This window comes from Oreochromis aureus, linkage group 20, assembly GCF_013358895.1.
Source record: "Oreochromis aureus strain Israel breed Guangdong linkage group 20, ZZ_aureus, whole genome shotgun sequence".
In the NCBI taxonomy this organism is placed as follows: Eukaryota; Metazoa; Chordata; class Actinopteri; order Cichliformes; family Cichlidae; genus Oreochromis; species Oreochromis aureus.
The window spans coordinates 11,192,223-11,205,285 of record NC_052961.1 but is presented as its reverse complement, the minus strand read 5'-3'; the positions used below and the strand labels follow the sequence as shown (position 1 = coordinate 11,205,285).

At 38.9% G+C, this 13,063-nt stretch overlaps 1 protein-coding gene across 6 annotated transcripts in view; it reads right to left on the bottom strand.

Annotated features, from left to right (window-relative positions):
* Positions 1-216: 216 nt before the first annotated feature.
* The window catches only part of LOC116319520 (rap1 GTPase-activating protein 1), a 42,825-nt gene continuing 29,978 nt past the window's right edge, over positions 217-13,063 (bottom strand). For 3 of the 6 annotated variants that reach the window (XM_031738885.2, XM_031738887.2, XM_031738886.2), the window contains 19 exons: positions 12,179-12,282; positions 11,634-11,712; positions 11,482-11,535; positions 11,020-11,103; positions 9,910-10,010; positions 9,617-9,746; positions 8,543-8,698; positions 8,395-8,466; positions 8,225-8,311; positions 7,918-8,058; positions 6,534-6,665; positions 4,825-4,902; positions 3,745-3,854; positions 3,512-3,634; positions 3,201-3,336; positions 2,961-3,072; positions 2,422-2,489; positions 2,149-2,196; positions 217-1,843 (listed from right to left, as the gene is read on the bottom strand). In XM_031738885.2, coding sequence (XP_031594745.1) covers positions 2,188-2,196; positions 2,422-2,489; positions 2,961-3,072; positions 3,201-3,336; positions 3,512-3,634; positions 3,745-3,854; positions 4,825-4,902; positions 6,534-6,665; positions 7,918-8,058; positions 8,225-8,311; positions 8,395-8,466; positions 8,543-8,698; positions 9,617-9,746; positions 9,910-10,010; positions 11,020-11,103; positions 11,482-11,535; positions 11,634-11,712; positions 12,179-12,282 — 1,776 coding nt within the window. In that variant the 3' untranslated portion in view covers positions 217-1,843; positions 2,149-2,187. The remainder of the gene's footprint in view (positions 1,844-2,148; positions 2,197-2,421; positions 2,490-2,960; positions 3,073-3,200; positions 3,337-3,511; positions 3,635-3,744; positions 3,855-4,824; positions 4,903-6,533; positions 6,666-7,917; positions 8,059-8,224; positions 8,312-8,394; positions 8,467-8,542; positions 8,699-9,616; positions 9,747-9,909; positions 10,011-11,019; positions 11,104-11,481; positions 11,536-11,633; positions 11,713-12,178; positions 12,283-13,063) is intronic. The other 3 variants (XM_031738888.2, XM_031738889.2, XM_031738890.2) reach the window with 3 other exon arrangements.

The following is a 13,063-nucleotide window of genomic DNA, read 5'->3' as shown; positions in this document are numbered from 1 at the left end:
TTATTCATGGGGGTTTCTCGCTCAGCTTTCATTAAGTCTGTGGGAAATGGAACACCTACAGTATGAAGGCATTTCTCTATATGATTTCTACTATCTGGCATTCAGAAAAAAATGTATTTGTGTGAGAAGAAAAGGATGGAAAGATGCTACAGCTAAGTAATGAGCTTTCACTAAATGTTGTGATGCAGCACAAGGAAAGAAATATGCAATAGATGGTAAAGTTCTCAGGGTATTTATTTACAAAAACCAAAAATAACATCAAGGACAAAACATTCATTTCACTGTAAATCCTGCTGCCCATAACTTGTTTGCTTCACTAGCTATGCTTACACCATCAGTGTGCAACATAAGGCAACTGAAATGATCAGCTGGATGTACTGTGAGATTTCCCTTTAACAGAACAGTCTCTGAAATTATCTTAATTTATAAAATTCTCTCAAAATATTTAAAATTTGAGGTTATGGAAAAACAAAATAAAAAACGCAAATAATTAACTTGGCAGTAATTGGTCAATCCTATTTTGAATTATCCGCCTATACATTACACATACAGTCCTCAAACTTAACATCTATTTACAAAATCAGTAGTGGTATTTAGAGTTTTTGTCTTGCTTTAAAAGCAAATAAAGATTCACTGTTTCATTATACATCTGCATTGCAAATTTACTGCACTCAATGAAATCCCAACCCCTGAAATAGACAGAGCTTTACAGATGACAACAATATAATTCACACCAAAACAACACAGACAGTACAAGCATATGACTGGCTGTTTGTAGTCTTTGTAGTCACCATAGAGGTACAGCATAAATACTTCTTTAAAAGGAACCAAATCAATAAATAAAAAAAGTACATTAGAGAGAAAAAAACAGCATAATGTTGAGAGCTATCTCCATATCAACATTTAAGACAGACAAATCAGTTAAATCACTCATTGATTGGTACAGTATGTTTATACATTAGCAGATTTTAAAGATTTATGCCACAAACTTTTAAACTAGTGTGCTTAAAATTATTCTAAATGTATTAGTTTCACATTTAATCTAATACTGCTCTCCCGTTATTGGCTGCAGAACATGTGAGTGAAAAAAGTGAGGTAAAAAAACTGAAGGCCAGGGAAATTGTTTAAATTATAAGGCCATTTCAAGGTATTTACAATACAATGCTATCTTTACCACAAACTATGATGTTAGGTTTGGTAGGTAACAGTGGGCACTGGAGCAAAGAACACAGTTATTTGCTGCAGTTACACTTGTATTTTACCTGGAAAATAATCACATTAACAGCAATGTCTTTTTATCACATTGGATATTTTGTGACAAAATACTCGAATCTGACGCCAAATATTTTGTATAACACGTACACTGGAGATCTTCATTAAGCCAATATCGTGGTTGATTTGGTAAAACCATCCAGGCAGTTCACTTGTTGCATCAACAGTCCTTCACTCAGTCTCAACAGAGAGCACAATGGCACTGTCTTTACCGTGTATAACCAGCACACCTCGGCTTTAAAGAGACAACCCAGACAAGGTAATATCTCATACAAATACAACAATTATATTTGTGCATTTTGGAACAAAGGTCAGGTTTTTAAAAAAGAGGCAAAGAAAAGAGTGGAAGGAAAGAACACTGTGCAAAAGCTGAGCCCCTCTTTGTGCATCATCCACTCCAGTGTCCTCCAGGTTTCTGTAGATATGCTGAACTCTGGCCTCACTGAGCAGCAGACTGGCCAGGCTTTTTCTCTTCTTTCTCATCTTCTTTCTCATTTTCCTTCTCATCACTGGTCATGGCGAATGCCTGCACTTGTCTCATCTCCCAGAAGGACTGTGACTTATGGGAATGCTTTTGGAAGAGAAGAAAATTCTGGTCAAAACTTTAATACAAGTAGAAGAATGTGTAGTATTCATACAATTAGTGATATTTAACAATAAATCCAGCTGTGCCGAAACACAGATTTGCTTTCTTTTTGTTTATTCCTCAGTACTGTTGACGAGGATTATGTATAAAACTAAGACAGAAGACTGTTGTATAACAAATGCTCACAAGCAGCATTTTGGTTTAGTGCATGTGGATACTGTGTTTCAGAACCATCTGTGCATAGTAAACCTGTGGATTAAAGCCATAAGTGTGCAGAGAGGAATTCCAACCTGAAGATGGAGATCCAGGACACTACCAGGTGAGACGAGCTAACAGTTCTGCACACGGAGCAGTGAAAATAAAAAGAACAGTATCAGTAACAACTCACATAATTAGTGCAGCACTACAGAGCAGTAAAGCAGAGACTGTATTGGTCTATAGGAATTGGTCAGTCTTACAGAAGAGTATACACTTGTTGTGACTGCAAATTAAAAGAAAGAATGCAATGAAATGAGACAAATGAAAGCACGAGATCTTAGTTTAGAGCTGGCTGATTGACTCACTGATGAGGACTGCTGATTGTGTGATCGTTCCAGTTTCATCCCCTTTCCTCGATCAGGTTTACCAGGCCCTGAAGGATAGGTTAGCAATGTGTGAAAAGACTCATACCTGATATAGACAGTTATATAAATATTAAATGATACAATATGAATCATTTATGTTTTGAAAAAAAAGGAAGCTTTTACTTGTTTTGCAGAAGAAATAGAAAGTGAACTTTATTACACATTAAAGAGGTTAAATGAAAGACTATACTTGCTAATTAATATTCTGAAAAGATAGCTGCATATCAATTTCTCATTATATATTACACTTGTGTTCTAAACATATTACACAAAAAAAAATATTATTTTTTATTATATGTTAACTTCCTCATTACAATCACAAAGCCACATGATTATTTATTAGCTTCTTATTACATTAAGTCATGAATTGAATGCATTAATTATGCATTGCTTAACTACGGGGCTTCTTCACTTTTAACCCTTCCCTTTAAACTTTTAATAAGCTGGACCTTGTTCTCCAAGCTCTCTGTCTCTCTCACCTGGGGAGCTCCCACGACTGGTGGTAGTAGTGTTACTGTTGTTGTCCTCCAGCCAAGTGTTGTAGGGGAAGGAGTCTCGCTTATGTGGTGTTCCAGCAGATGACAGACTCTCCTGGAGAATATGGCAAGATGACCAAGAAAACCAGATTATAGTGAAAAAACAAAATGAATGCGATAGCTTAAATACAATTTATAATTTGTGTTTCTACATGTAGTACATATACAGGATACACCGCTTACCATGCCTGTGTCATATTCTTCTGTTGCCTCTGCCTCATTCTCCTCCACCACACTGGCAAAGCTGCTGGCATTGGAGGACGAGCGGGAAAGGTCGTGAGCCTCAGGGATGGATGGGGCCCTGCCAACAAGATAAGAACTACACCCTGGGTTAACAACTCCAACCTGATTTTATCTTATGTATGGTGATACTACATGTTACCCTAAGGCAGGATTACCCAGCAGTTACACAAATACAGGAATGGCAAAACATGGTATTTAAAATTTTTAGTGAGTCTCCAGGGATATGGTAGGAGCCTGTTTATTATATATACCTGTTCTTGGTAGTTGTGAGCACCTCAGGAGAGCTCTGATTGGATGAATTGTCAGATTTGGGATCTTGAGAGGCGTGGCCACTGTCAGGTGTCTTCTGAGTGTTTGGGGAGTTATCTCTACTGCTACAAGGTAAAAATAATAGTGAGAAAAATAGAAAAAAGAATAAAGCTATTTTATGTAGAAGATGGTGTACAGGTATGCTATGTAAATTATCACAGGAATCTTCTCCCACCTCTTCTCCTGGACTTCTTGAATGTTTTCAATGCCGATGGCACTGCTTCGCCGGGAGCTGAAAGGGCCAGACTTTTTCCTGGTTGGGCTTTTTCCTGGGATTATCAGAGACTGACAGGGAAAGGGGAAAGCCGTTCAGGGACAAGGCCAAAATATTTCCAATACCTTGTATAATAAACTAGGTTCATTTCAAGAGCTTATCACTTTAGGTATTTATCACTGAGGAGAGCTAATGGTTACTTTGACCACTGAACCATTCATTTGTCGTGTGCTGTATCATAGAGAACACTTTGGCAAAATTTCAAAAACATATCATCCTGAATTACCAGGCTGAAGAGTAACACTGCTCCCTCCGAGCTGTCAGTATGATGAAAAAAAATGTTAAAATATGCTTTTCGCAGCTTAATGACAAGCCCTGGTGGCAGTCTTTCAGCCAGAGCAGAGCACACTAAGGCGGGAGATGAAAGATGGGTTTAAAAGCTCCAGAGCCTAACGCTAAATATGCTTTCTCAGCATCTGCTTTGTTCGTTCAATCTCCCTTTTAATGCTCTCGAAATGAGAACTTTAAAAAAAAAGAGGCTTTTATTTCATGTGGCTTCAAAGAGCAGTGGGGGGGCAGGGGGCGTTTTTCACAATTTCTCTGTATGGGGCTTATTAAATTATAAATATTCATTATTTTTTAACAAATACAGAATTAAGCACACTGGAATGAAACTATAGAGTAAAACTATAGCAGGTGTGCACATACTGCAGTAAAGCAGAGAAGAAAATAAGAGTAGAAGCAAATACTCTTAGCAGTTTATACATATATTAGTCTAGAAAACATAAAAGATTGGACCTGCTAAAGCAACTAATTCACTGGAAAATGGGCAGGACTATGTTCACAGACTAAAATGATGATGCCTTTTAAATAATATATCCTGTCTGCAGCACACAGTTTCTGATATACGGAATACACATTAGGGAGCTGAAATGTGCAGAGAGACATGTTTGGCTATGATGCAAAGGAGCCATGCAAACAAGAAAAGGAAACAAAGAGGGAAAGCAAGTAGTTGGAGAGTAGTTAGAATTAGACATGAACCTCTTCTACTGTTCCTATCCCTATGGCACTGCCTCGGCGTCCATATTTACTCGGACTTTTGCCTGGGACAAGCAATGACTGATAAAGACAGTGAGAAAGAAAGAGACAGAATAAGAGAGAAGAGATAGAAGAGAGAGTGGTGATGACATATGACAAAACAAAGAGAGGTGGGGGAAAGGGGGGGAGGAGGGGAGAGAAAACATGAGATATATACAAATACATATGAGATATCATGCAGTAAGTCATGTTGTCCAAACAAACTACGAAGCGCGTGTTAGCTGGAGAATACAGGGGGAGATATTTTGGTTCCCTGGGTGCGACACAGGCAGCTGAATGGGAGAGAGGAATGATACACCAGTTATGTGAGCTGTATGTCTGAAAAAGGAAAAGGAAGGTAAATTCAGCGGAGGAGGGCATGTTATACATTAGAAATCAAATCAAGACTGGCTTATGAACAAACAGTAAGCTCGTCAGTCAAACTCACTGATGAAAGATATTATATAAAAGTCTAATACATCTAATACAGAGAGAATTAACTTAATCAGTTCATATAAGATACACAGTATCTCTCAACATATACACTACATATAACAGACAGGCCACCGTATGTACAGTCACTACTGATGGAAAACTTGTAACTGTAACTAAGGTAAGGGTCATATTTTACTTTCAACTGGGAAAAAAAGTGTCCAAACACAGACTGTATACAAAAGCTAAACCTAGCTTTCAAGGCCTTTTGATTACAGAAAGAAGTTCACTTTCATCAAAGTGTACAAGAAAACAACCCTCGACTCCCTCCACGTACCCACTAAGCATGTTCTGAGTTAGGTTTTGATCTCTGTGTTAGGTTTTTAATCTTCACTTTCAGGTGTTATTGAATACAAATGTATGTTTATTTTGCAAATTATAGTTCCCATGGTTCTCTGGGAAAAATATAAAGCAGAGTGGGCCTTTCAGATTGGGCTTATCTTATAATTGCCAAGCTACTGAGTGCCCCCCAGTTTCATAATGGGAGTTACTCCATGCTCATGAAATCCAGTTTCAAAAAAACTCAAGGCTTTAAGAAAAAGGGGCACCAACCTCATGGTGGCTGTGTCTTATATATGCAGCATATATGTGCACAAGTTTAGTTACAGCAGTATTTCAGAATTAATTATTCAAACTGAAAAACACCTGAAAAGATTTACAACTTTTCCTCCTGATGACATAAATATCAATTTGCTTATAAATGAATTGAAAAATGAATTGCGTGATTATTAAAAGAAGGCCACAAATGTTAGCATGCATGCATACTCACACATTATACACACAATCACACAAAGACAGCTCCAACCCATGTTAGAAATTAGGTGATCACTCATTAACAATGCAGATGCATGGGCATTTAAATCACGTGAACACAATTAGAAAAAAATGCTTTAACCCATTTAGCTTGTGTTCTAAACATATCCACTTTCATGACTGTTAAGTCAATCCGTTTTGGTAGTGGTAGACAATGTGCAACCTTTGCAAAGTGACAGTCAAGTTTAAGACTCAGGCATAATTGCTTCCCATGTCCAAGTGTGCAGTCTCTCTCTCGCTGTGAGAAGTTAGTGCAGCAGGCAAGTGAAAGAGAAGGGGGTATGAACTCTGTTAGATCTGCAGAGGGGGAGGCAGAAGCACCGAGGCTCACCTCGCCATAAGCACTGGAGGAGTGGGACTGTACTTACTATCCCTGGGAATTTAGGGCTCTCTGCGGGGTTGTGGTTAAAGTTGCCGCTCAGGCTAGTGGAGAATGTGTGCGGCTTCTTGAAAGTAAGACCCATGGCATCCATAGACTGGCTTCTGCTGCGCATCACCCTCTACAGAGAGACGAAGGAGGAGGAGATACATTCAGATGGTGCTGACCTCTCTGACCCCTCGGTATCACTGAACAGGCCAAGAGGAGCCTGGGGGCTGTCCCTGAACACTGACCACACTACAGGCAGAGAGCACTGGCCAGATTCTAATTCTAACAGACAAGAAAGCGACAGAGAACACTAGTATGCTTTAGTGCCTGAAGGAGGTTCAGATGAGTCATTTTTATTTAGGTAGGTGGTAAGAGAAGAGAGTGGGAAGTAGAAGGGCCAAGTGGCTCACAGATGTCTGACCACACTGAGTTTAATCAGAGCCAAAAGAAGTTTAAAGCCCAGTGCACCTTTTTACAAGCATGAAATAACGTGGAGAGGCAGAGGCGTCTGATAATGAAAGGAAATATATCCGTTCCATCCACATTCCCCAAATTACGACACATGAAGATGATAGGACCATATAGATACGTGAGCAGTGGCACTGAAACATGTGGTGAATCAAAAAACAACTATAAAGCATGAAGAAGAAAAGCTGGGAAGCAGAGAGCGGTATGTTCCAGGAGGACAGAGCAGCGGAGCTTCTCTTCATTCAGATACAGATTAAGAAAAAGCTTCTACAGCTCAGTCTGCATATAGACAAGAACAGAAGAGAAATACCGCCAGAGAGAAGTCGCGCTCATGTTCACATAAAAAAACATCTCTCAACAGGTAACAATCAATACTAATTAGAGATGCCACTTTACAGGCTAATAATAAAATGTAATTTAATACTAAAAGTTTGACATTTTTGAAAAATATACTAACTTATATTCTTGTTGGGAGTTAGATCAGAAAATCAGTCTCAAATCTGTCTGCAGTATAAAGTCACAGCTAGCAGTGGGTTATCTCAGATCCGCATAAAGGCATAAACAAAGAGCATACTGGCACCTCTAAAACTTACTAATTAATACATTATCCAAGGGCAGAAATCGCTGGTTTTGTAGGGAATAAAACGACTGATTTGTCTGAGAATACTGTTTGCCTCTGAGGCAGGTGGAGCTTCTCTCTTTTATCAGTGTTTTTGCTAAGCTAAGCTGCTGAGCTTGAATTTAAATTATGTAAATAAGAAAGCTCCTTTTGTTTTGCTTGTGCAAGTAAAACATAAAACCTTAGTTTCTAAAACAAGACTTTGCATATGCAAACTAGTTTCAACTTTTTCTTTCTGAGAGTTCCAGTGAAGCTGTCGACCTGAAGCTCCAGCCTCTGCTTCTGCTTTTCCAGTTACCTTAAAAGACTCAAAGAAGCCCCCTCCGCCAGCATTCCCATTTTCCAGCTTGTCATCCTCTCCTCCAACACCCATTATGGCCTGGCTGTTTAAGTGGAGCTCCTCATAAAGAGTCTCCAACAAGGCCGATCGTGTTCTCTCCTGACGCACACACACACACACACACACACACACACACACACACACACACACACACACACACACACACACACACACACACACACAGAAATGAGGCAGAGGGAAGTAAATAAAAATTTTAAGGCTGTCAAAAGATGTAAAATGTTTTAAGTCTTTCTTAAAAACTTACCTCCAATTTGGCAAATTTCTCAGCTTTGTAGCAGGCATATTCTGCATTGATTAGCTTAGTAAAAAGGAATTCATGGAATTCAGGGCCCTGCATAAAAGGATTAGAGAGGTAAGGCATCTTCTCGGAAACTGAAAGATGATCAGTGAGGTCAAAGATCTTCATCTTCTTACTTTTTTAAAGATAGCAGGGTTTGGGAGGGCGGGGCCAAAGAAAGGTACATCATCCCGTGCTGTAACTGACACCTAGAAAGGAAGATAAAGATGAAGTGCAATAAATGCTTTCAGGAGAAAAAGTCAGAAAGGAGAGGAAGTGGGTTACCTTGTAGAGAACATTGTCGGAGCAGGGGTTGACCACTTGGACTACAATATAAGCGTGGAGAAAGTTGGAGGCGATCATGTCTGGTACAAAGGGAGTATTTTCTTCTTGGAAAACAATGGCGACAATGTCATTTCCTATGTGCCTTTTTCTCTGCAACTGCAACACAACAGCCCAATAGCAACTTAGTTTTATATATAAATATATATACATATTTTATATAAAAGGGTGTAAATGATTATTTTCTCATGTAACAATTGGCACAGTGAAAAGAGACAAATGCCAAGCATTAGATGAAATGTATGAAGTTAATGCTCCCTGGAACTCCCTCCCTGGAAAAACAACTCACTAGAATAGATAGAGATCTATTATGGCTTTTCTACTAATTATTGTTAATATCATATTACTGATAACACAAAGCTAGCTAAACAGGAATATTTCCAACTGAAAACATCTAAAAGAATTATGTGGGATGGCAATTACACAGCATTTGCGTTAAAAAAGAAAAGACTACACAAATGTCTTTAATTTCTAGCACCACATAAAGGCTAAGTCTGAATCTTAACACGACTAAGTCTATGAAACACCACCAGGGAGTGCTGTTTCCCCGATGACAACCTCCACAGAAACAGTTTGCTCAAAGTAGCCCATATGTAGCACTCACTGCTGCAGGAGAGGCTGAACATACAGGCATTGGTCTTATCTCTGTTTGTGGATGGCTTGATAGTAAATGATAGCATTTTTCATCTTGCGATCCTCAGTTTCTGTGTGAATGTGTGAGATACAAGAGAAAAAAAGTACTTGGCTGCGTGAGCAATGCAGTGCTACATCTCAGCTTTAAATCACTTCGAGGAATGAGTGCTGCTCACAGACGCAGACACCAAAGCATTCGCTGAAGTAATATATCTCAAATACCAGGGAGTTGGTTTTTTCTTTTTTTGTAATTATATACTGCAGGCTCTTTGCACAACAGGGATGCACATATGCAAAATATGGTTCTGTGATGCCCAGAGGGAACCTGCCTAACCATCCTTTGAATCATAAAAGGTGTGTTAGTCTGGTATTGCATTACAGTACCTGCTGGGTGTCCCCCTCTGTGTAAGGCAGCTTTGTGGACACATGAAACATGACCTCTTTGTTGCGGTAGTTGCAGTAGACAGATTCTGTGCCAGTCTGCCCGTGAGTCACATCTAACCCTCCGCGGAAACTGCAAGCACACAGAACCATGTCTAGGAGGATATTCTCCACCATCACTGCAGCAGCGTCACCACCTTTCATGTAGCTAGTCTGATGTAAATTGTAGTGACATTATGTTATGAAATATTAGATGGAGTATATCGAATGCTTTCAAACCACTGTGAGGACTTTACCCTTTAAAGTTATGCAGTTCAATTTTCTCTCCGAGAAACTCCAGAAATTCTACAAAGGCAGGGCTCTCTTCGTTGTTGCCAAACAGCTCTTCCTCTGAAGTCTGTAACAAATAAAAATTATTTTAAAAATAAATAAAGGAGCAAGCTTTTTGCAGAATGATGAGATCAGTTTGTATGAGTACTGCACAGTTTGCAGATAGGTGCCTAATGACAGTGGCAATGTCTGAGAAGAAAAGGGGAAACTAATCATGGTAAGGCAAAATTGTTTTTGCTAAATAGTCAGCAGTGGCAAAGTGAGAGCTGTATGTTGGAAGTGTTACTTTTTTTCCTGGAACAGATCACTGGGGTCAGTAACTAGAAGCGAAAGAACGTGTATCCAGTGTGTGTTTTGCACTTTTGTTCAGACACGGTGCATTTGCATTTGAGATGGAAGAGGTTGTTCCAATTAATTACAAAAGTAGGTAGAACATTTGAAATAAGGCTTTAGGAAACATTATGATTGTGATGGACTGCTGATTATCTATTGTCAGTAACTAGAGCGATGATCTGAATAAAAATGCCTCCTTTAAAACAAAGGGATGCATACAATACCTGGGACAAGTTCCCACTGCTCATTTCACTATTTATGATTTGCTTTCTGTTCAGTGTACCTATTTGAGCATGCCTTTCTCCACTTAGCATCCCTCCTGAATGTTAGAGGGTCTTTTCTATCTTTGTGAGAAGGCCAATTAGATCATTTAACATGTTTAACAATACATTTCAATTTCTGTAGTATTTGCAAAATCAAAAGAAAAGATTTCTACACAGTGATGTCTCGATTTAAAGGTAGAAAAGCACTCAACACCTCTTTTGCCACCCCACATAGTAAACAAGAGGGCTGTGATTGCCTCAGAAAATGAGAGGGTGTGCTGAAGGCAGCCACAATGACTGGGCTTAAGTGAAAGCCATAATTAAGACCACAGAGGACCAAGTATAATAAGCTTCCTTAAAAAAATCTGACAATACACCATATAATACACGCTCATTGTTCTTTGGATATGAATATAATGGATGCAAGTACTTCTACAGCACTGCTTTTGCACCTGATCACATCCAGGCTTTATCGCTTACCTGTCCAAACTTTTGATAGATGACTCCAAACTTAAAGTTGTTGCTTATCACATGTTCATCGAAGGTGACAATAAGTCTTGAAGCCTGCAAAAATCACAGATATAACGTTAAAGAAGACGTATATGGCTATATCTAATTATATTTATCTGCATATATTATTTATTTCTCCTATGTATACAAGATGTTTTTTTCCTTTTCTTTTCTCTCTCTCGCTTTTCTTTTGCTAACATGCCTCAGTGCAAAGGTTGATAAAAACCTCAATCCCATTCAAAGATGTACTGAAAAGTTTGACTGAAGGTAATATGAGGTTTACAGTATATTATTAAATATGAAATTCCATCATTTCCCCTTCAACTGTAGGATATTGCTTAAAGCAGCTGTGAAAAAATCTAACCAGATGCTGAAAGCTCATACTTCTGGGCCTAGAAAGAAAACCTTGAAAATCTGTGATCCAGAACTTACTTTGGGATAAAGGACAGGATAAAAGCGGTCCACGTTGACCTCTTCGCAGACAAGCTTGAATTTAAAAAAGCGATGGGAAATAACATCAGAATGTGCTGGAAGTGTCACAGCAGCTTATCTTTAGACAAAAAAATATAAAAATGGCTTCTTACCTTGGCCATTTGGACCACATTTGGAAACTCTGTCAGACAGGAAATGGGGATCACATCATGGTAGGTTTTCAGTTTGGTCCTGATGAAGCCATAAAGTAATTAGTGTGGGTTTTATAGCCATATAACACGAAGCAGCGTTTCTCAGAATCTATCAGTTGGTGCAGAGATGATCCGGTATGGACCATGATCAAAGTTCCCCGCCCTTGCCTCTCTTTGCCTTCTCTCCCTTCCACCATCCCCACCCACTCACTGGCCTAAATAGTCCATCTGTTACTCTTCTGTGGAAATGACAGAGCTGTTGACACTCTTGCTGGCTTTATGACTCTTACGATAACACCCCGGGCGGATGTGTGTGTCCAGTCAATGCTGGGCAATTTAGGTGAAAAAAAATTACTCTGCAGCTAGTGCTTGTTGTTCACAAAAGAGGCAAAATCTTACACATTAATTACTTCAGATTATGAAGTAACCAGGCAGACTTAAACTGTTGATTTTCTCAGACAATTAGGCAACATTGTACTGAACCCTGCATGAAAATTAAGCGTCACCTGAGCATTAGACGCAGATGCTCCTGGTCACCGATCACCTCGTATTTTAGGGAGAACACCAGATGTCCAAGGGCACTGTCCACTGAATAGTAATTAAAGTGCTCCTGAGGGCACAGCATGCAGAGACCACCATTAGTATCTGTCATAAACAGGCACACATGTGCACAACACGGGTAAATGTGCTCCAGTTAATTCATTTCCTATCTGAGTTCCTTTGTTTCCTCGTCCTCTGCAACATGCAACCAATTTTGTTTACTGATATTATGTGTTTGCAAGAACACTTGCAAAGTGTAATGCATCTTCATTAGCCACAGTGTGTGAGGTGCCTAATTGTGAGGCAGGCTTACTGTTTGTACTTTATTATGCAGAGATTTGCTTATTTCCTATTTGTCCCATTACTGTAATGAAGAAGAAGTAATGTGAAATATTCCATGAGAGCAATGAGACTCATTTGAAGAGGAAGGAAGCTGTTATAATGAGAACATGACATGAATATGACTTGGGAATATCACTGTGGAAGAAAACAAATCTTTTCAAAAATTGTAGTAATTTAACTAAGTAACTTAGTACAGTTACTAATGTTCTCGTTAATTGTAATTTTAACCATGAAAATAGAAGAAAATTTTACTAATATAAAGGGGGAGCAATTGCAACTGCATCCAGCTAAATATAATCTATCAGGGACATTGAAATGTCACAGATGATATGGTTAAAACTATGCTAAATATGGTAACTTACTCAGTTAAGTGGGTTTAAAATAGAGCTGCAGAAGAGGCAATACAAGGGGAGCCCTTAGCCAGGACTGCAAATCAGCAAATGCAAAGCTGATTTAACTTAATATGTGTACTACAGTTTACTTGTCAGTAGCTCCATGTGTTTCTGTCA